Here is a 20,792-nt window from a genome sequence, read left to right as displayed (position 1 = left end):
GAGTGAGTATTGTATTCACAGAATGGTAGGTATTAAAGCTTGAAAGGTCATTTTAGAACATTTACTTTTTCCCAAAGCAGACCTGTTCCTCACAGTAAAGAGTTTACTGCAAAGAGCTAAACACAATTGAGCTCAGGAAAGGAGGCACCATATGCACTGCTATAACATCAATCCTTCGCTGGTCACGCGTCATTTATAAACTTGACTTAAGCCTCCCGGGACATCAATAAGCATATGAAACAATCAAAACTGGCCCATTTTAGCCGGAAGCTAACTTCAGCTTCTGTTACAATCATCAGGCAGGGGAAAAGAGTGGTGAAGAATTCTCTGCAATAGAAACATTCCCAAAAGTTAATGCTCACACTGACTATTTGGATAGGAAGCTTAATGGCTTAAAATAAGCCTGTGAGCAATCCACACCTTCTGTTCCAGTTTGAAAAGAACTGAAACTCTGAGGGAAAAATGACAATTCTAAATTAAAGCTTGTATTGATTCTGTCTGATTAGAAGACTCGGACTCCATAATGCAAACCTCTCCAAACCAGACCTAGATAATGCAGATCCTCAGCAGCATCTTGCTGCTACTCACCTCCAAGAGGACAAATCCTGATTCTGATCACAATATATTGTAAAACCTTTTTTAATTTTAAATGTCACGTTAAAGGGATCATTCACTGCCTCCTTGTTGCAGATGATTCTTATATTCAGCCCAATGAGAACTGCAGGATGGTGCAAGATCATGAAACCACTGGAAAATTAACTGGCCCATCATTCCACATAAGTAATGATTTGTTAAAAGGTTAGGAAGTGCAAGAGTTTACTCGAATATTCTGTGAGTTACACCAATTAAATATTAAGAAGTCCACATACAGTTTGAAGTACTGAAGTACACATTTTGAAAATACAGGATTACATAGTAGCAGTGTGCAAGACAAAACAGTACCTTTCTATTAGAGTGTTTATCTCAATTCTTAATGTATTTAAGAATTCATTAATAATTTAAAAATTAATAATGTGATGTTAACTCACAGCAGTTTCACACTATATCCCTCTGTTCTTATGGAAATAACATTAGAAGCCAACAGGTAAAAAAAACACCCCAAGCCCTCAGTGTTGAAATAAATCTATCTGACCTCATACCTCTTGGGCTTTGTTGTCCGATGGCTGTGGAACTGACAAAGTTTTGAACTTCAGTTGAATAGGCTTATCCAAAAAGGGTGTACAGTGAGTCACTGGCTGTTCCACCTCTCCTGGAAGAACGAATGACCCTGATGAATAAAAAATAATCAACTTTACCCTTCAATTCATTGTATAAATTAGCAAAATCCTGCGTAAAATCTCGTAGTGCTCAGACACACGCAGAATCCTGTTAGTCAAAGTGTGCTGTACTTATTGTTGCATAATATATAATATAGGCAGCTATCTTTAAAACAGATCCATGCAGTCCTGAGCTAAAATCTAGATAATAAAATGTAGTATACTAAGCTAAAATCTAGATAATAAAATGTAGTATACTAAGGAAACATCAAACCTGGTTTAAAACAAACAGGTAGCTCTTCTTTCTTGAGGACACTGAATTAAAAATCTGGATGTAGACACCTCTGACATCAGAGAACACCTGGGATTAGATTCATCTCTTTCATTAAAGAGGTGGGAGGTCCTGAGCAGAGATGTCTGCAGTAGGAGTTATGTAAAACCAGACTGAATCCTGGTCTTGCCATTGATTAGTTGGGCAGTCTCATTCAATTAGCTTTTGTTAGAGTTTCACCACCCACACATTTAGCATAAAGAATCCCTGCAAAGCATCTTAACGTGACTCTTCTGAAACATTAAGTAAAAATACCTGGTAGAAGTACTAATATTCCGCAGTACGGTGCTACATGACTCCCTTGACTAAGGATATTTCATGGATGTTTGTTCCTGCCTGACCTTTCCACAAAGAGGTACCTGAAAGGACTTCCCTACACCTGGGACACAGGAACACGTAACCTTTCCACATGGGCAGGATTTGGTCCACAGTTCACAAATGCACAGACTTTCTCAATCGCTCTCCCTTTACACACTCGAGCAAAAAGTTCATACTGGGAACAGCGGGTTTGCTTTCTGTGACAGCTCAGAAGGATATGCCTTAGGTTTAGAAATATCTTTTAACATGAATCAATCTCAGCTCTGCTACAGCACAGATGTGTCCATCTTGTCTCAGAAATGTTTTTATGAAGGAATTTAAGGGGACCATATGTCTTGCAATTTAGTCAAAGGATTATGTAAATCTACCTACTATTTTTTCTGGCTGATACACAAGGTTCTTTACAGCTTTATATGACATTTTAGTAGCTTGATTTCCTCTTGAAAGCTCAGAATAAATTTTCAAAGCATTGCTTAAATTTTAGTCAATGGAACCAACAAGAGGGTACATAGATACAGGGTGAAAAGGAAGAAGTGGTGATTTATCTCCACCTGCACACTTTTACCACAGTGGTGGAGTTACAGACCTCTCACTCTCCTGCAAATCAGCATTTGAAGCTAATGCCTTTCTAGATAGGCCTTCGTAAAAAATCCATGATCGAATTCTTCACTTAGTTTTCTTCTGGGAATTGCATACTATTTCAAAGCAAGCAGGGCTTGGGACTTGTAAAGTAGAATGTTCTTTAAAAATGAGCTTAATTCATTCCCTTGGGTATCTCATTCCTGGTTTTTTTGGTCTTTTGGTTCATGATTCACATATAAGTGTTTTGCAGTTTTAATCCCTGTTCTTATATCTGTCTCTATGTGCTCTCAGTACTTGTTCTCAGCACGGCATCTGATCTGACTCTGCATCAGCTACATGAGAAAGCTTTCTGAAAAGAACAGTGCAGTCCACAGATGCATATGCTATGTCTTCACATGCTCTGCAATTGCTTTTTTCCATCTTTCATAACCTGGGTCAAAACTATCTGTAGGACATAATGAAGATGTTCACGCTCATTTAAAGGCAATGGCATCTTTCACTAACGTTTCAAACCGGCACCCTATATACACACCAGAATCACAGAATCACAGAATTACATGGGGTTGGAAGGGACCTCTGGAGATCATCTAGTCCAACCCCCCTGCCAAAGCAGGTCCACCCAGAGCAGGTTGCACAGGAACATGTCCAGGCAGGTTTTGAATGTCTCCAGAGAAGGAGACTCCACCACCTCCCTGGGCAGCCTCTTCCAGGGCTCTGCCACCCTCACAGGAAAGAAGTTCCTCCTCATGCTCAGAGGGAACTTCTAATGTTCAAGTTTGTGTCCATTGTGCGGCCGGTCACCAGTGGTGTCCCTCAGGGCCCAGTTTTGGGGTCGGTCTTGTTTAATATCTTTACTGATGATCTGGATGAGGGGATTGAGTGCACCCTCAGTAAGTTTGCAGATGACACCAAACTAGGTGGGAGTGTTGATCTGCTGGAGGGTCGGAAGACTCTACAGAGGGACCTGGACAGGCTGGATCAATGGGCCGAGGCCGATGGGATGACCTTCAACGAGGCCAAGTGCCAGGTCCTGCATTTAAGCCACAACAACCCCAGGCAACGCTACAGCCTTGGGGAAGAGTGGCTGGAGAGCTGCCCAGCAGAAAAGGACCTGGGGGTGTTGGTGGACAGTCGGCTGAACATGAGCCAGCAGTGTGCCCAGGTGGCCAAGAAGGCCAACGGCATCCTGGCCTGTGTCAGGAACAGCGTGGCCAGCAGGAGCAGGGCAGTGATGGTGCCTCTGTACTGGGCACTGGTGAGGCCTCACCTCGAGTGCTGTGTTCAGTTCTGGGCCCCTCACTACAGGAAGGACATGGAGCTGCTGGAGTGTGTCCAGAGGAGAGCCACCAAGCTGGTGAGGGGTCTGGAGAACAAGTCACACGAGGAGAGGCTGAGGGAACTGGGCATGTTTAGTTTGGAGAAGAGGAGGCTGAGGGGAGACCTCATTGCCCTCTACAACTCCCTGAAAGGAGGGTATAGAGAGGTGGGTGTTGGCCTCTTCTCCCAAGGGAATAATGACAGGAGCAGAGGAAATGGTCTGAAGTTGCGGCAGGGGAGGTTTAGATTAGATATCAGGAAAAATTACTTTGCTGAGAGGGTGGTCAGGCCCTGGAACAGCCTGCCCAGGGAAGTGGTGGAGTCACCATTCCTGGAGGTATTTAAGAAATGTGTAGACGTGGCACTTCAGGGCATGCTCTAGTGCCCGAGATTGTTGGTTTGCGTCTGTTTGTGAGTGGGGTGGGGTGTGGTTGTGGGTGTTTGTTTTGGTTTGGTTTTGGTGTTCTGGGATTTTTTGGGTGTGGTTTTTTGTGGGGTTTTTTTTGTTGTTGTTGTTGTTTGGACTCGATGATCTCAAAGGTCCCATCCAACCAAAAATATCCTGTGATTCTGTGATGCTGTGATTTCCTCTTGTCCTGTCCCTGGGCACCACTGAAAAAAGACCAGCCCCAACCTCTTGACACCCTGCCTTTAAGTATTTATAATCATTGATCAGATCCCCCCCTCAGCCTTCTCTGCTCCAGACTAAAAAGACCCAAGTCCCTCAGCCTTTCCTCGTTAAGAGAGATGCTCCATTCCCTTGATTACCTTTGTAGCCCTCTGCTGTACCCTCTTCAGCAGTTCCCTGTCCTTCTGGAACTGGGGAGCCCAGAACTGGACACAGTGCTCCAGATGGGGCCCCACCAGGGCAGAGCAGAGGGGGAGGATGACCTCCCTCCACCTGCTGGTCACAATCCTCCTGATGCCCCTCAGGATGCCATTGGCCTTCTTGGCCACAAGGGCACACTGTCGGCTCATGGTCATCCTGTTGTCCACCAGGACTCCCAGGTCTTTCTCCTCAGAGCTGCTCTCCAGCAGGTCACCCCCAACCTGTCCTGGTGCAGGAGGTTATTCCTCCCCAGGTGCAGCACCCTACACTTGCCTTTGTTGAAGTTCATCAGGCTCCTCTCTGCCCAGCTCTCCAGCCTGTCCAGGTCTCACTGTATGGTGGCACAGCCTTCTGGTGTGTCAACCACCCCTTCGAGCTTTGTATTGTCAGCAAACTTGCTGAGGGTACATTCCATCCCTTCATCCAGGTCATTGATAAATATATTGAAGAGGACTGGACCCAGTACTGACCCCTGGGGGACCCCACTTGTTACAGACCTCCAACTGCGGGGAGGAATACCTAGACATCAGGGCATTTGTATCCCCTCCTGACATAAAGACTGATTATTTCTGTCCTAAGAACTCCACCCCACAGACCAACCTGTGGAGAGAAGATGAGGAGGAAGTACTGTTATGCAACAGTCTTGCAATGGCTCAGAAAGACAACTCTTAAAAATTAGGACAACAGAAGGAAATTTATTTTTGCTTTTAGCAACAAGTGCTTGTCATACTCAGAATGTCAATTCCACTATTTCAGGGCTTGTTAGTAATGCAAACAATGTTTCAAATTCCCTTCAATCACCCCATAAGAATGTGGCAATCAACCTTTGTTTGCCAGCAGACATGCCAGAAATGAGCTTTGTCTCTCTATCCTGGCTGCATGACAGCATATGAAAGTCTAATCGGTAAATGCTGCTTTCCCTGATAATGTTTAATCAAGAAACTCCTTCAGAGAGAAAAATTAGCGAGTTTTGACAGTCCTCCTTCTCAGTGGGAGCTCCCAAAGGAACTGTAGGCTATTGTAAGTTCTAGCCAGTACCTCACAGCTGGTTTAGGCTGATGTTACAGCACTAGTGGATGATGATCCTAATTAAGCTGCTAATTATGTTCTCTGTGGAGGTGATTAATTAGCAACAGGGAAGCCTTGGATACTGCTAACGGCACCATTTGTAGAGATAATGGAGCAGGCAGTGATATCAAAAATGTGAGAAGAGATTTTGAAATGCACCTCTGCTCATAGCATGAAGGATCAGCTTCCTGGACATTGGCAGCGAACACCAGTGATTTTACTCAAGTCCAGCACACTTTAGTGAGGGTATATTTGGAAACCCATCCGTTGTCTTCTCTTTAGTACCTTCCCCCTCCCCCCCCCCCCCCCGCACACACACACACACACCAGACCCACAGGAAGCGATTACTACAGCTTTGAACACTGCTGAGTTGGGGTGCTTTGCTCACTGTGCGCCGTTGACATGAAAGAATCTATTGGTACAAACCTGATTTGAACTTTCAAGAGTGAAGAAGTTCAAAGTGTTGTCTAAATCTTTAGCTTTACTGTAGCCAAACGATGCCCAGGTATAGATGCACTAACACAGGTTTTACCACTTTCAGACACAACATTTCACAAAAGTGCTGTTGATGGGGAGCTGAGGAGGGAGGTAGTGATAATGAAAAAAGCTTAAAAGCTAAATTTTGCTGTCTGCCCTGGTTCTCAGGCTTCGGGCTGTTAGCCATGAAGAGACGACTAGTGTAAAATCATCTCGAGGCAGTTGTTAAATGGATTGCAGAGACTGGAGTAGAAAAAAGGAAAGAGATTAATCTGCTGGGGGGAGCCCCACACTTGAAAAAATCCACATAAATTAACTCAATCTGATTTTTCTGGACGTAAATACAGGCTCAAAATATAAGTGGAAAGGCATAGACTATGGAAAACAACAGAAATTGATATAGTTTGCCTAAAGAATTATTTAAATAATCAAATAGTTACATTTGGCCTCAGCTTCAAAGTAACTGAGTCACTTGGATTCTGCTCAGCTTCTGGGGGGTTACAGAGAACTGGGACTTTGAAAAGACAAGTTTATGGTACCTCAGGGCTCCAAGCCAGGTTAGGATGAGACTCTGATATCCCTGTCTATGCAGCCTCACCAATACATTTAATTAGTCCTATTTTAATTTTCTCTTGCATTTAAAAAACAGCACATTCACGGTCTCTAGATACGCTTTTTACGTATTTTGTACTTTATATAAATATCACTTCTTATTACCTAACTATCCTTTGAGCCCTGCAGCAAGTTATTTATCACCAGTCCTGGAAAGTCATTCTGTTGCCAAAACACAGATACCAGGCATTCTCCATCCGTCCCTGGAGAAAGCCTGATCATCTCTATTGTTGCCTTAAACTACTTACAGTTACAGATTAAATTCAGTGAGAAAGAGCGATTAAACAGCCCACCATACGCACGCTGTCTCTACAGGATGCACTAAAGCTATGGTTTAGGGCAGCAATTTTCCTTTGCCAGTCACGGTTTGCTGTGCCAAAGGCCCACAATGCAAAGCACTGCCCTGGTTTCAGGCTCTCAGCCCGGTGCCGTCTAATGAAAACAGCTACAAGGAATTTTCACACTGGCCAAATCTATGGGCTGCTTTGATTTTTGTAAGAAGCAGCTGTATTCATTCACACCTTAAAAGACATTGGACTTGTACTGGGCACTGGTGAGGCCTCACCTCGAGGGCTGTGTTCAGTTCTGGGCCCCTCACTCCAGGAAGGACATGGAGCTGCTGGAGCGTGTCCAGAGGAGAGCCACCAAGCTGGTGAGGGGTCTAGAGAACAAGTCACACGAGGAGAGGCTGAGGGAACTGGGCATGTTTAGTTTGGAGAAGAGGAGGCTGAGGGGAGACCTCATTGCCCTCTACAACTCCCTGAAAGGAGGGTGTAGAGAGGTGGGTGTTGGCCTCTTCTCCCAAGGGAATAATGACAGGAGCAGAGGAAATGGTCTGAAGTTGGGGCAGGGGAGGTTTAGATTAGATATTAGGAAGAATGACTTTACTGAGAGGGTGGTCAGGCACTGGAACAGCCTGCCCAGGGAGGTGGTGGAGTCGCCATCCCTGGAGGTATTTAAGGAACGTGTAGACGTGGCACTTCAGGGCATGCTCTAGTGCCCGAGATTGTGGGGGTCTTGTGTGTGTGTGTGTGTGTGTGTGTGTGTTTGGACTGGGTGAGCTCAGAGGTCCTTTCCAACCATGAAGATTCTGTGATTCTGTGACTTTGGAAAATAAATTGAAAACAAAAAATATAGAAAAAAATCCACTAGAATGATTCTTACAGGACATCTCCCAAAAAGCATTGGTTTAGATGGGATGTTTTAACACCTATGTTCTACTCTGCTTTTCATACCGTCAGCTTTGAGCCACTTCCCCTTTCGGGTGAATATTTATTGTATTAATGTACAGTTGCTAACTCAGCTGATGTGCCCCTTGAAGCTGAATGAAGTATGGAGATACTGAACTGTTGCCAATAAATATTAGAGAGAAAAGCTTGTTGTAATCCTACCAGCAAGGTATGACGCTTTTCACTGGGTGCCCTACCTTGTTCTGCCAATCCAAAGTCTTAAATCTATCATTTGTTCTGACATACAGGCGGCAGCATTTAAAAAGGCCAGCAACAGAACACCTTTCAGATTTGTGTCACATTTTGCCTCACTTATAAACTAACTGGAATTCTTCAGAATTAGTTCTTTATTGGTGTTCAACAGGGATATTATTTTATATTACTTTATTATTACAAACAATAGAAGTGACACCATTTTATATTTTAATTTGGATTTTGTTGCTATGGTTTCTACAGGAGCAAGATTACACCTCTCTTATTATGAATCCTATCAAGTGCATTTTGACATGTAAGACAACTGTTAAAGTCCTATTTTCTGCAGTTAGGAGTCAAGAGGAAATTTTTCATCTCGACTCAACAACTATCTCCACTGAAGAAGCCTCAGGCAAGACCTATGCTGTGGGTTTCCCAGGAATAAATTTGGATGCTGTTGACTTCCCTTACACAGTTTAGCAGGAATAATTAGCTTCTGGCTATGCAGTGTTTTGATGCCATAAAACACAATCCAAATGCTTCCTATTGCTAGTGAGCGCTGTTGATGGCTTAGGAGCTGACGGGACTTCTCTCTGCGCTGAGGCAGGGTGTGCAGGGAGTGCTGCCCATGAGACGAGCTCAGGAGGGCAGAGACCGAAACCCAAACCAAATGTCATGTAAAAAGCCAGTAGTTAAGCCCCACTGATCATCTACAGTAGTGGCAGTATCATGTTATGTTTATCATTTTTATAATTGCCGATAAAAGCACTAACTGAAAAGTTTTCCCAACGTGGCTTGCATAAAGTGCTATCCAGACAGTCCAAGCAGATGATCACTTCTGTAATTTTACTAGGGGTTTCTAAACGTATGTGATTAACATTTACTCTTGCATACAAATAGACAGAGAAGCTGGAGAGAGGCAAGGGCTGGCACAGTGCAGAAAGCAGTGAGCTATCCCCAAGCTCTGGCTGAGTTCTTGTTTCCTCACTGCCCTGCTTGGTATTTTAGTGTCGGGCTTATTTCTTATAATCCTGGTTTGAACTAGGGATATCTAACAATACTTCCATCAACCAGATATAGACAATTCTCATTTCGTTAGGACACATGTGAAATATGGGTTTAGGCTTCCACCAGTGAGCCCTGGGGTTTTTAATAGATATTACCAAAATTTAAGACATAAACACAGAACCATGTCCTACCAAGGAAAAAATAGGCACCAATGAACACTGCACTCAGAAGAAACCTTTGATGTCTGTACGTGGTACAGGACTGTCCTCTTACTCCCCCTTCCTGAAATGCCCAGGTTGGAGAAAGAATATTTGCTGTAAACCTGGCTTATGTTGGTTTATTATTTACTTGTGAGTTACAGCCAAGCTCCAAATAGCCATCAACTGGAAGTCTCTAAGCCCTCTGACTTGACAGGAATTCTGCACCTACAGAAAAGACTAATGAAATCTTTAATGGATTAGACAGACTAAACAAATGGCAATACCCGAGGAACCGAGAACCAAAGTCCTGCTCTTTCAGTGACCTCAGGAAAATCCTGTAATCTGTGTGGCTTGGTTTCTTTGTGCAGGCACAGGTGTAGATGAGGAAAATACAATTAATCACTAAAAGGTCGTCAATTCCGGTGGTAATAAAGACCACACATGCACCTATGACAGACAAATAACTACGGACACCAGGTTTCTATTTACTTTTTAGAGGTGGGAGAGTTAAAATTATTATAGGTGGATGAAACAGTTCAACACAACTCAAAATGCTCATAATTGGAATTCTTGAAGAAGTTCACTGTGAATTAAAAATTAGTCTCATCAATTTGAAAACCAGGATGAAATCATTTTAATAGACAGGGACAACATTTTGATTAAATATTTCCATTTTATAGAACTCTCTCTTAGCACCCACATTACTTTGTGGAGAAACTTCTGTAATTAAATTAATTTCAGTACAAGTGCAGAAAAATGTAGAAATGTTGCTAACAAGAAGTGTTCTGTAAATTCCAGAAAATCTTGAAAAAACAAAAAACTGTTGACCAGAACACAGTATAATAAATATTCTTTATAATTTATTATCTCATTACCTCTTAGAGTGAGGAAATGAGTACTTTAATTTGAGGAATTTGGGCAATTTGGGGAACTTTCTAGCAATAGAAGAACTGAGTAAGACCATTTTTTTTTTTTTAGAGAAGAATCATTGCTTTACAGAATCACAGAAAGCTATGGGGTTGGAAGGGACCTCTGGAGATCATCTAGTCCAACCCCCTGCCAGAGCAGGTCCACCCAGAGCAGGTTGCACAGGAACATGTCCAGGCAGGTTTTGAATGTCTCCAGAGGAGACTCCACCACCTCCCTGGGCAGCCTCTTCCAGGGCTCTGCCACCCTCACAGGAAAGAAGTTCCTCCTCATGTTTAGAGGGAACTTCCTATGTTCAAGTTTGTGCCCGTTACCTCTTGTCCTGTCACTGAGCACCACTGAAAAAAGACCAGCCCCAACCTCTTGACACCCTGCCTTTAAGTATTTATAATCACTGATCAGATTCCCCCTCAGCCTTCTCTGCTCCAGACTAAAAAGACCCAAGTCCCTCAGCCTTTCCTCATTAAGAGAGATGCTCCATTCCCTTGATCACCTTCGTAGCCCTCTGCTGTACCCTCTTCAGCAGTTCCCTGTCCTTCTGGAACTGGGGAGCCCAGAACTGGACACAGTGCTCCAGATGGGGCCCCACCAGGGCAGAGCAGAGGGGGAGGATGACCTCCCTCCACCTGCTGGTCACACTCTTCCTGATGCACCCCAGGATGCCATTGGCCTTCTTGGCCACAAGGGCACACTGTCAGCTCATGGTCATCCTGTTGTCCACCAGGACTCCCAGGTCTTTCTCCTCAGAGCTGCTCTCCAGCAGGTCACCCCCAACCTGTCCTGGTGCAGGAGGTTATTCCTCCCCAGGTTGCAGCACCCTACACTTGCCTTTGTTGAAGTTCATCAGGCTCCTCTCTGCCCAACTCTCCAGCCTGTCCAGGTCTCGCTGTATGGTGGCACAGCCTTCTGGTGTGTCAGCCACCCCTCCCAGTTTTGTGTCATCAGCAAACTTGCTGAGGGTACATTCCATCGCTTCATCCATTGCTTTAAACAATGTCCACACACTTGCATCCGAAGGCAGACAACGACAGTGAATATGAACAGGGGGGAAACCTACCATTGCATGTCTCTTCATCTGTATCTACGTCTTCCAAATCTAAGTACTTGTCCACCTGCTGTAAAAACCCCGAATTGGAAAATTATTAAAATGTATTAAATCCATTTCTTATACTACAATCTAGAGCAAAGCAAAAAATCATTACTTTGTCTCCTTCATCTTCTCCATTCTCCCCTGCATTTTTCCAAGAAAGCAGATGAGTTTTCTTTGAAATGTGTAACCCAAAGGAAATACTTTCAAATATGGGCAAAAAATTGCTGCCAAAATTGCTGCATATCAGCTACAGTGCCGGGAAAGAAGCTCAAGCTGTACAGCGACTTTTTCAGGAAGTTAGTGGGAAGATGGAGAAGTAAAATATGTTCACAGGACAAAGATACACGATACGCTACTCTGCAGTTTTGCAAGCTCACTGCATATGGCACAGGGACAATACATGCTGCAGGCAAAGTAGAGCTTCATCCCTCTTTTTCTTTACTAATGGGGAACTGAATGGCAAATAAAAAAGCAAAGAATTATTACATTTGCTGTGTTTCATCTGGACATTGCACTACTGTTTTTTCAGGCTGATGTCCCTTCAAAATGGTCTAAACCGTCTAAAACATGCCACAAGAAAAGACATTTCTTATTTCAGGCAGCACTCTGAACAGAGTCACAGGGTGAGAGTGAAAGGCCCATGTGCAAATAGTGTTACCATGGAGGATCTACTCTACACACTGGGTAGTGTTCTGCGTTTCCATGCAGTAATTAGAGATGCTCTTAGCTAATTTTTCCAACCTGATTTGGCACCATTCTCATCAACAATTACATAACCTTTACACTTTAAAAGTACATACTCATTAACACTTGAAAAAAATGTTGGATGTGATGCTCTCATCCTTCTTTCCCACAGATGGGAAAGAAATACATCAACAAATCCTAAGTACTTTGTAAATAAATAAAGCAAAAAAGTCTGTCATGTTCTACCCATAATCCCCAGTTACAAGAGAATGAAAGAAGACCTCACCTTCACTGTTTCAGACAGACTGAGATGATTTCCACCAGAGACACCAGCTCTCCAGCTCTCATTCATCACTGTCTGTCAATAGATGGGCAGAAATACTTATATGCGTGAAACAGAACCAAAATCACAGTCAAAGCTCCTCCTGATTTACACATACAGATCCTTTATGGTCTATTTAAAAGTTTTTAAAAATTGAATGCAATGCTCCTGAAATCAGAACGTAATCCTCTGAAAACCTGCATAGGACCACACTGAATCAACTGGAACCACAATGCAGGTGACCACAACATGCCTAAAAAGCAGCATTTAGAACAGCAGCATTGCTTTCAAGAGCAGTTTTTCCCTCTTTCCTTTCCTCAGGGCAGGCTTAAAAGTTACAGTGTCCAACTTGCTGCATTACTGCCTCCTCCCGCTACCACACTAGCAATTTTTCTGATGCATTCCACTGTTGCTGGATTTGTTTCTTAAACTGCTGACATGACGAAAATGTGCAGCCATGCCCAAAACATATTTTTTTTTCTATAGCAACAAAACAAGTATTAAGATGTTTCATTAAATAAAGGATAATGGAAGTTGCACGTGGCTTTATGGGGCAGAAAACCAAGTCCAAGTGGCTACAGTGAGGCATCCAAAAGCAATCTATCCCAACGAGGCAACCACATTCTTCATGGGGAAAATGGCAAAAAGATTCTTGTTATTATTATTGCACAAACAACTGACAGAATGCGATTGCTTTAAAAGCCTTGCTCGATTCCCCATCAAAAGCATGTGCTAATAGGGAGGAAAATGACAGCTTGTGCTCTTTGACTGAGGCCTGGCAGGCCCATCATTTGACAGCACTTCAGCGTGTTGCTCTGTGTATTGCACAAAATGACCTGCTGCTTCTTTTTTAATAAAAAATTTAATGAAGGGAATTTTTGAGTACAGCCTAGACCACAGCTTAGTTATTTGCTATTCAGGCAGGAGGGCAGAAATTCTTAACAAGCGGACTCAGATTTCCATCTCACTCTCTCCAGATGATGTCTGTTGTTTTCCTGTCCCTACACATTAAATCCCTAATCTCATATATTTCAGAAGATTAAAAATGCCTCTGGCCTGCCTACTGTTGACTTTAGCTAGTTGAAGCAATCTAGCTGCAGTAACACAGGATTCAGCACTTGCTAAAATCCCCAAGAAACAAAATAAATCTGTGGAGGCTGGCGTTCATACTCCCAAGACTTTTTCCTTTTTGCCAACCTCTGCTGTGAACTGCGGCCGTCAGGGAAAGCATTACAAAGGTCCTTGCAGGGGGCCTTATTTATTAGTCAGATTAGGGAAGCTCTTCAGCAGAGCAAATGCCACTGCCAAACGTGATCCCTACAGGTGCCTCTGTAAGCACTGCACACTTAGGTAGTATTTTAAATATTTGCCTCCATTGGGACAAATACCACTGGCTTCTAACATTTGGACAGTATATCTCCCCACATTTTCTGTTTGAATGTGGTGCTTGTCCACACAGACAAATGTTAACTCATTACCTCACTCTCATCTGACATCTGTGGTGGAAGAGACTCCCACATTTCTTTGCTTCTTCCAGGTGAGCCAGCCTGTTTATTGCTGTCTGATAATTCAGAAGTAGAAAATGTTTTTCTTAGGGAGTCCACTTTACTTCCTTGAATTGTCTTCCCCTCTTCCTCTGCAAGGAGAATCACAGCAGATCAGATCACATAACGCACTATCCAAGAAAAAGAAAAATGTGAATTTCATTAGATCTAAAATTGACTTATTTTACACCTTGACTTTTCCTCTCATGCTCAGAGCTCCCATGTGCATCACACACAGGAATTTTGCAATCTTTATCATAAAACCAAATATGCAGTTTGAACTTCAAGTGCACAGAGTATCACCTGTTCCTCAATTCTGAAGAATTCATTGCCTCAAAAGCTTATACAATATACAGAAAACTTGATAAAACAAACCCAGAGCTGAAAATACCCAAAAAGGCAAGAGCAAGGTTACACCTTAGCTTTTATTTTAAAATTTTGTTTCAATGCTCTCTGAATGCTGCACAAATCGGCACATAACATTTGTGCCCACGCCTTCACCTGACACAGCAAACACCAACACGTGTGAAGGGTCTCTTCCCCGCGATACCACGATAAGCCCGCACTCCGCCGAGATATTGGAGATGTACACTTTTAGAATGAAAAGCAGAAACCCCTCCTCATTCCCCAACACTGACACACACTCCCAACGCTCACAGGTCCAGTTTTAAAAGCCCAGCAGCTGTGCTTATGTGAGACTCGGGCTCACAAAATCCCCTGGTCCCTGAAGCAGTTCCAGTGCACATCTTCCCGACACGCCTGACCGAGGGCGTTCCTTCTCACCAAGCAAGGGAAAGGATTCTGATTGTCATGATGATGAGCAGTGATGATCTGGTCCAAAAATACAGCAATGATCTGGTCCAAAAATGGAGTAGTTCTTGTATTTTCTGCCTCAATATCTCAGTATCACCTGTTTATAGTGACTATCAGCCCAAACGTGTGCAACGTGTGCGGTTTCCACAACCGTTTGAAAATGCCCGTGTTTTCTCATCTAAAAGCGAGCCCCGGCAGCTCTTGTCAGAGCCGATGCTGGTCCTGGCCATGAGTCACCCCAGGCCAGCACTCCAGAGCTCTCAGCTGTCCATGGGCACCACTGCCAGAACCTCCACCAGTGCAGACCATGCAGTGAGATGCCCCGACAGGCCCTAGAACCTGGCCCCTGGGTCTTTAGTCAGTAAACACCTAATTCCACCTGATTTCTTCAGGCGCTGCTGCTTTCAGTGTTTAACAACTACAGTATGGTCTTGACTTACCTTCTGACCAATTTGATTTCCTCCCTACATCAGCAATTTGACTGTGCAGGAAACTTTTGTAAGTATTTTTTTATTGGAATCGGAATCACAAACAGCAGCCCGCCAGTGATATTTAACTGCCAGAGCTCTAGCTCCTGATATTAAAGATTAAATACAGATATTCAAGCAGGGTTCACTCCCCAAGGGGATTCCTTTGGGCTTGAAAGACAGGCTGGAAAAATGTTTCGCCGGTGCACTGATGGAAGGTTGGAATAACTTCTCTCATGTTTATTTTATGCATTAACAGGGGCTAATTGGGCCCTCACTGAAAATAAGGAAGTATTCAGAAACAGAGGTGAGTCTTTCAATGACAGCTTGTGATATCTTTAAGACCTTTAATCACTCCTTGGACAATAAGTGCAAAGTTAAGACAATTATTAGGGCTTCTGACTGTCCTACCAGCCAGGTCCATGGAGCACGGAGCAGAATTAGATTGCAGACAGGTGACCATCAAATGAAATCCCAACAGTAGACGGGATCCAGGAGCCGATTCCAGACCAGTACAGGTACGTGCAGGGAAGTATGGACTTCTGAACCCATGATGAGTAGTTTTTTTTCCTTCAACACGGCAAAAAATAGTCTAATCGTGGCCAAAATAAAAGTGCAGGACTTTTTATTTTAAAAGTCCCATTATCAAATACAGAGCAGCTATAGGACAATCAATTCCAATAAACTTCACACCGCATGTTCTTAATGAAAAATAAATGCTCATTTAACAGTTTCCTGGGTTTAGTTTGAAAAATCTACTTTGTAAAAATAAGAAGCACTTCAGTGCATTTCTAAAGCATAATTACATGTTACAGGCATTGAAGTTATTCTTGTGGAGAGTTTTAATGATGTCCTTGGGGTTACTACATTGAGCCATCCACCAAAGAGTTATTAATCCCCAGGGAGAGCTGTGTGCTGCAGTGACACACAGGAAGGGCTGGCAGCCTGGGCACAACCTAAAGGCCACACTCACATGAGTCAAGGTTCACAGAAAGTAAATTGCACCAGACCAAAGCAATTAGCAAATAGATTTTAATGTTCAGACCACAGATGGATCCTCTGAATAATTCCTAAATCCCTGGTCTTTTGCTATAATATCTGGCTTCTCCCTGCTTTTTCAGCAAGTACTTTCCTAAGATATTATTTGGAAACAGCAGTACCTATGGGCAATCTCTTCTTCCTACACAGTCTCTGTTTCACACCATGGAAATGCAGCAGGATCTCATAGGAAACCCTCTTTTAAGTTCTTGACAGGTAAAATGGTCATCCACTATTTGAAGATATTTTTACTGTCACCCTACTTTATAGGAAGAACTAGATGACCAGCTCGAAAAGCTTCAAGCTTTTGTTATTGTAGTGGTAAAACAGGATGGGCTTCCTATTTTACATTAAGAATTGACAAGTTTTATACTAAAGCCTGACAAGCCACAAAAGGATATTAATGCATTTCAGAGTTTGTGTGTACTAGCAAATTATGCAGCCAAACACATGGAGACCTAAAGAGTAACGATAAGGACAGAGGACCCGGTATCCTCCCTGTGCACATCAGGAGCCTTTATGTATGAGGAGAACAAGCTTCTGGAAGCCATGCACTGCTCTCAGCCAGATCAACGGAGATTCAAAAGGCATCATCAACTGGTATGAGCAGCAACACAATTCATACCACCGACCGGCTCTGAATAAACATGATCATCTTGAACCAGCCCGTGCCTGTCTTGGATACCGCTGTGGTCGTTCTTCTGGGATATGAATCAGATCATCCCTCTCTGAAATACAGGTTCTGAATTCTCCAAATAAAATAACGTAATTTTTAGCATCAAAAGACCTATGACACGTAGTTGGACAGTTACAATTAGACAGCACACATGAGCTGACAAACTTACTTTATTAGGTTATAGACTTTCTGGACAGCCGAGCTATTGTCACAGTTAAAAAGCTAGATAGATTAAATGAGCTAATAAGAAATCAAGTGCATTCATGCTATTTATGTGCCATTTACCAACCCTAGACTGCAGCTAGAAGCGCTACCCCTTTTCCTAAGAGATCTGTCTAAACTACTGTCAGAAGCTTTTTTCTGGTTAAAACCATTGGAGCGTTGTTGGGTTATACACTATTAAACATTACATTTGATAAATGCTCACAACTGCAATGAGTTGTCATACTAGATTCAGGACCGCAAGTGAAGAAAAATTTAGAAAGGAAAAAAAAAAAAAGTCTAAGCAACCCAGAGCGGTTGTGACATGCCTGAATGCGTGCTGCGGAGAGAGTATCGGCTGTGCCACAGACATTGGAGGCGGGAGGTGAATCAAAGATTGCGTTGCTGGCCTCAAGCACCGTCCCCCAGGGCCAGTAAGATCCACCTTCAGATGTCCAAAGTAACTACTGACACCTATAGCTTCTCAATGTACGCATCACATAACTGGCTCTCTTGGAGCAGTAACAGTCATGACCTCAAAATATATTAGTAAAAACAACACACACAAATTGTTCTAAATTTAAAGAAACTACAGTCTGCAGAGAAATATCACATCTGAATTCCTTTGGCAGTGTTCTGAATTTAAACCGCTCCTGTCCTTACTTTTGAAAGAGAAGGGGAAGGAGGAAGGATCACATTCAAGCCAGCAAGAGGATCACTCTGCCTTCCCCCTGACTAGGTGATAATTGGCTAATTGATAACTCACAGTCACAGTTCTCAACCTGCCAAGACCCAGATGTACAACACTGGCCTTTACAGCACGTGACAAAAGTCCAAAATAAGGGATACAAACACAAGAAAAAATAGCAGAACCAGAAGGCTGAACTGATGGAAAGAGTCACATATTCACTCTGCAGACAGTTTTCCAGTCTTACTTTTCAGAAATTCCACTGTCAGTACCTTAACAATCAAATAACAAGCCAGCTTAGGTCCCTAGGAAAGTAAATCTGAGCCTCTCAAGAGCAGTATCCACCATAACTGTGTGGCACTGGAAAGGGTGTTGCAGACTCGTCCTGGTTCAACCCCAGCCAGCAGCCAGGACCACCGCGCCGCTCGCTCACTCCCCCCAGCTGGGAGTAAAAGTGAGAAAAAACTCCTGGGCTGAGATAAAGACAGTTTAATAGGTAGAGCAAAAGCCGTGCACACAAGCAAAGCAAAACAAGGAATTCGAATTCATTCCCTGCTCCCTGTGGGCAGGCGGGTGTTCGGCCATCCCCAGGAAAGCCGGGCTCCGTCAGGTGTAATGGTTACTGGGGAAGACAAACACCATGACTCCAAACCATAGAATCATGGAATCATAGAATGGTTTGGGTTGGAAGGGACATTAAAGATCATCCAGTTCCCCCCCCTGCCCTGGGCAGGGACACCTCCCACCACACCAGGTTGCTCAAAGCCCCGTCCAACCTGGCCTTGAACCCCTCCAGGGATGGGGCAGCCACAGCTTCTCGGGGCAACCTGGGCCAGCGTCTCACCACCCTCACAGCAAAGAATTTCTTCCCCAGATCTCATCTCAATCTCCCCTCTTCCAGTGTAATACCATTCCCCCTCGTCCTATTGCTCCACTCCCTGATCAAGAGTCCCTCCCCAGCTTTCTGGAAGCCCTTTCCTGGAAGGGGCTCTAAGGTCTCCCCGGAGCCTTCTCTTCTCCAGGCTGAACCCCCCCCAACTCTCTCAGCCTGTCCTCACAGCAGAGGGGCTCCAGCCCTTGCAGCATCTTCGTGGCCCTAAATGTCCTCCCCTGCCTTTATACACTGACCATGACATTCCATGGCGTGGGACATCCCTGGGGTCAGTTGGGGTCAGCTGTCCCAGCCGTGTCCCCTCCCAGCCCATCGCTGGGGTGGAGTGAGGAGCAGAAAAAGCCTCGAGAGCTCAGAGACAGCCAGGAACACCAGTGCCCTGTCACACTGTTCCCATCCCAGTCCAAACCACAGCACTGCTCCAGCTGCCAGCAAGAAAGTCACCCCCATCCCAGACGAAACCATGACAACACTTCAGAAACATGTTTCTATCAGCAAGTATATCCAGCTTGGTATTTTTTTTTCTCCCCTGCTACTTATCCTCTATATTGTTTAAAATCCTCTTTGTCTTCCAATTTGGAAGGGAATCATTTGAAAATATCCACTGATCACTTACATATTTCAAAGAATAATGGAGTCACTGATCACAAAGCCAGAGAAGAGAGTTACCAGGATTATCAGGAAAAACTTCGCATCAGTGAAATCTGTTATGTGAAACAGTAGCCCCAAAATAATGATAAAAGTCTCATGGTTTTAAACATTTCAACACAGCAATCAATAATATACCATGTAAAGCCTGACTTGGGATAAGACACTGGACAAAACAATACAACTACCAGGTATTTCCCTCCTTTTTGCAATTCAATAAATTCACTCCAAAAACAAAAATCAAGTGAGAATGATAAGCAGGCTTCTTTAATAATAAAAAAAAAAGAAAATTAAACAGCAAAGCTACTGTTCTAAGTTCCAGTTTACTTCTTTTGTCCTCAAAATACTGGACTGAGGGCCGGCAGAAGGTCTGTGAATCCCTTAAATCCCTTCCAAGTTATGCCTTGATGGAAAACCTGGGATTCAAATAACACAGTGACTTTTTGCAGGGCTCCTGAACACAAAATAATTTTACTCCCAGTAGCACGATAACTGTCTCGCACAGAGGTCACAAGTACAAATTGCACGTTCGTTCACCGTCTCCATTCTTCAAACACATCATCCTGGCAAACAGCCACATTTTAAAATAAGAACAAACCCCCTCACTGAAATGTTTCCACAAAATATCCTTTGGAGATGTTCAAAAGACCGCAGCTGTAGGAAAAGTACCAGGATTTACCTACTTGCAAGTATGTAAACCACTGTATGGTGCTGAGTTCGTTTACCCTAAATGCCAAGCTGTAAGAGGAAAAAACAAATATCAAGGCCGAAAATCCAATTTGTTGGGGAGATAATTTTTTAAGCCTTCTATTTCTTTTTGATAATTCAATCAAAACAGCTCCCAGATTTTCTGCACTAACCCAATCAAAACTCGCAGCCTCCCTCTGCTCGTACATCGCCCAGCTGAGGACAGGACATAGTGTTTTATTTTAAAGTTGCTTAGCCTGGAAAACCTGCTCTGATTTACATTCTTGGGCTATCTTCCCCTTTCCATGTATTTAAATGCATGGAAAATCAATGCCGTTTGTCCAACTTTTCACGACAAAAAGCCCAAGCATCCCATCCGGTAAGTACCTGAAGGATTTCAGCATCAGGGACCTATACGCCTGTTCATAAGGTGCAATTCAGGCACCTCAACTTTATTAATATAGTGGTGTTTTAAGAGTCTTAGGGCCTCCTGCCCGGCCCCCTGCTTCCACCCAGAGAGGCAGTGGATGTTCCATAGACACTATATCCTATCTGCATCTCAGCATCTGAATTGTATGTCCCCTGGGTATCTGATTTCCTAAAGTCCCATCCCAATCTCACTCAATCAAAACCCTCACTGATTTTGATGGCAGCGACTTCACACTGAGCCATCGGAACTCTTTTGTCAAAGCAAC

At 43.6% G+C, this 20,792-nt stretch overlaps 1 protein-coding gene across 4 annotated transcripts in view; it reads right to left on the bottom strand.

The window, feature by feature from the left end:
• Positions 1–20,792, bottom strand: part of IFTAP (intraflagellar transport associated protein) — a 48,733-nt gene that overhangs the window by 8,989 nt on the left and 18,952 nt on the right. The window contains exons 3-6 of one of the 4 annotated variants that reach the window (XM_074149556.1): positions 13,922–14,079; positions 12,408–12,479; positions 11,405–11,462; positions 1,140–1,267 (exon numbers count right to left, since the gene is read on the bottom strand). In XM_074149556.1, coding sequence (XP_074005657.1) covers positions 1,140–1,267; positions 11,405–11,462; positions 12,408–12,479; positions 13,922–14,079 — 416 coding nt within the window. The remainder of the gene's footprint in view (positions 1–1,139; positions 1,268–11,404; positions 11,463–12,407; positions 12,480–13,921; positions 14,080–20,792) is intronic. The other 3 variants (XM_074149560.1, XM_074149559.1, XM_074149561.1) reach the window with 3 other exon arrangements.

Source organism: Numenius arquata, chromosome 6 (assembly GCF_964106895.1).
Source record: "Numenius arquata chromosome 6, bNumArq3.hap1.1, whole genome shotgun sequence".
Taxonomy (NCBI): Eukaryota; Metazoa; Chordata; class Aves; order Charadriiformes; family Scolopacidae; genus Numenius; species Numenius arquata.
Note: the sequence above shows the minus strand (reverse complement) of the source record. Positions and strands in the feature narration are given on the sequence as shown.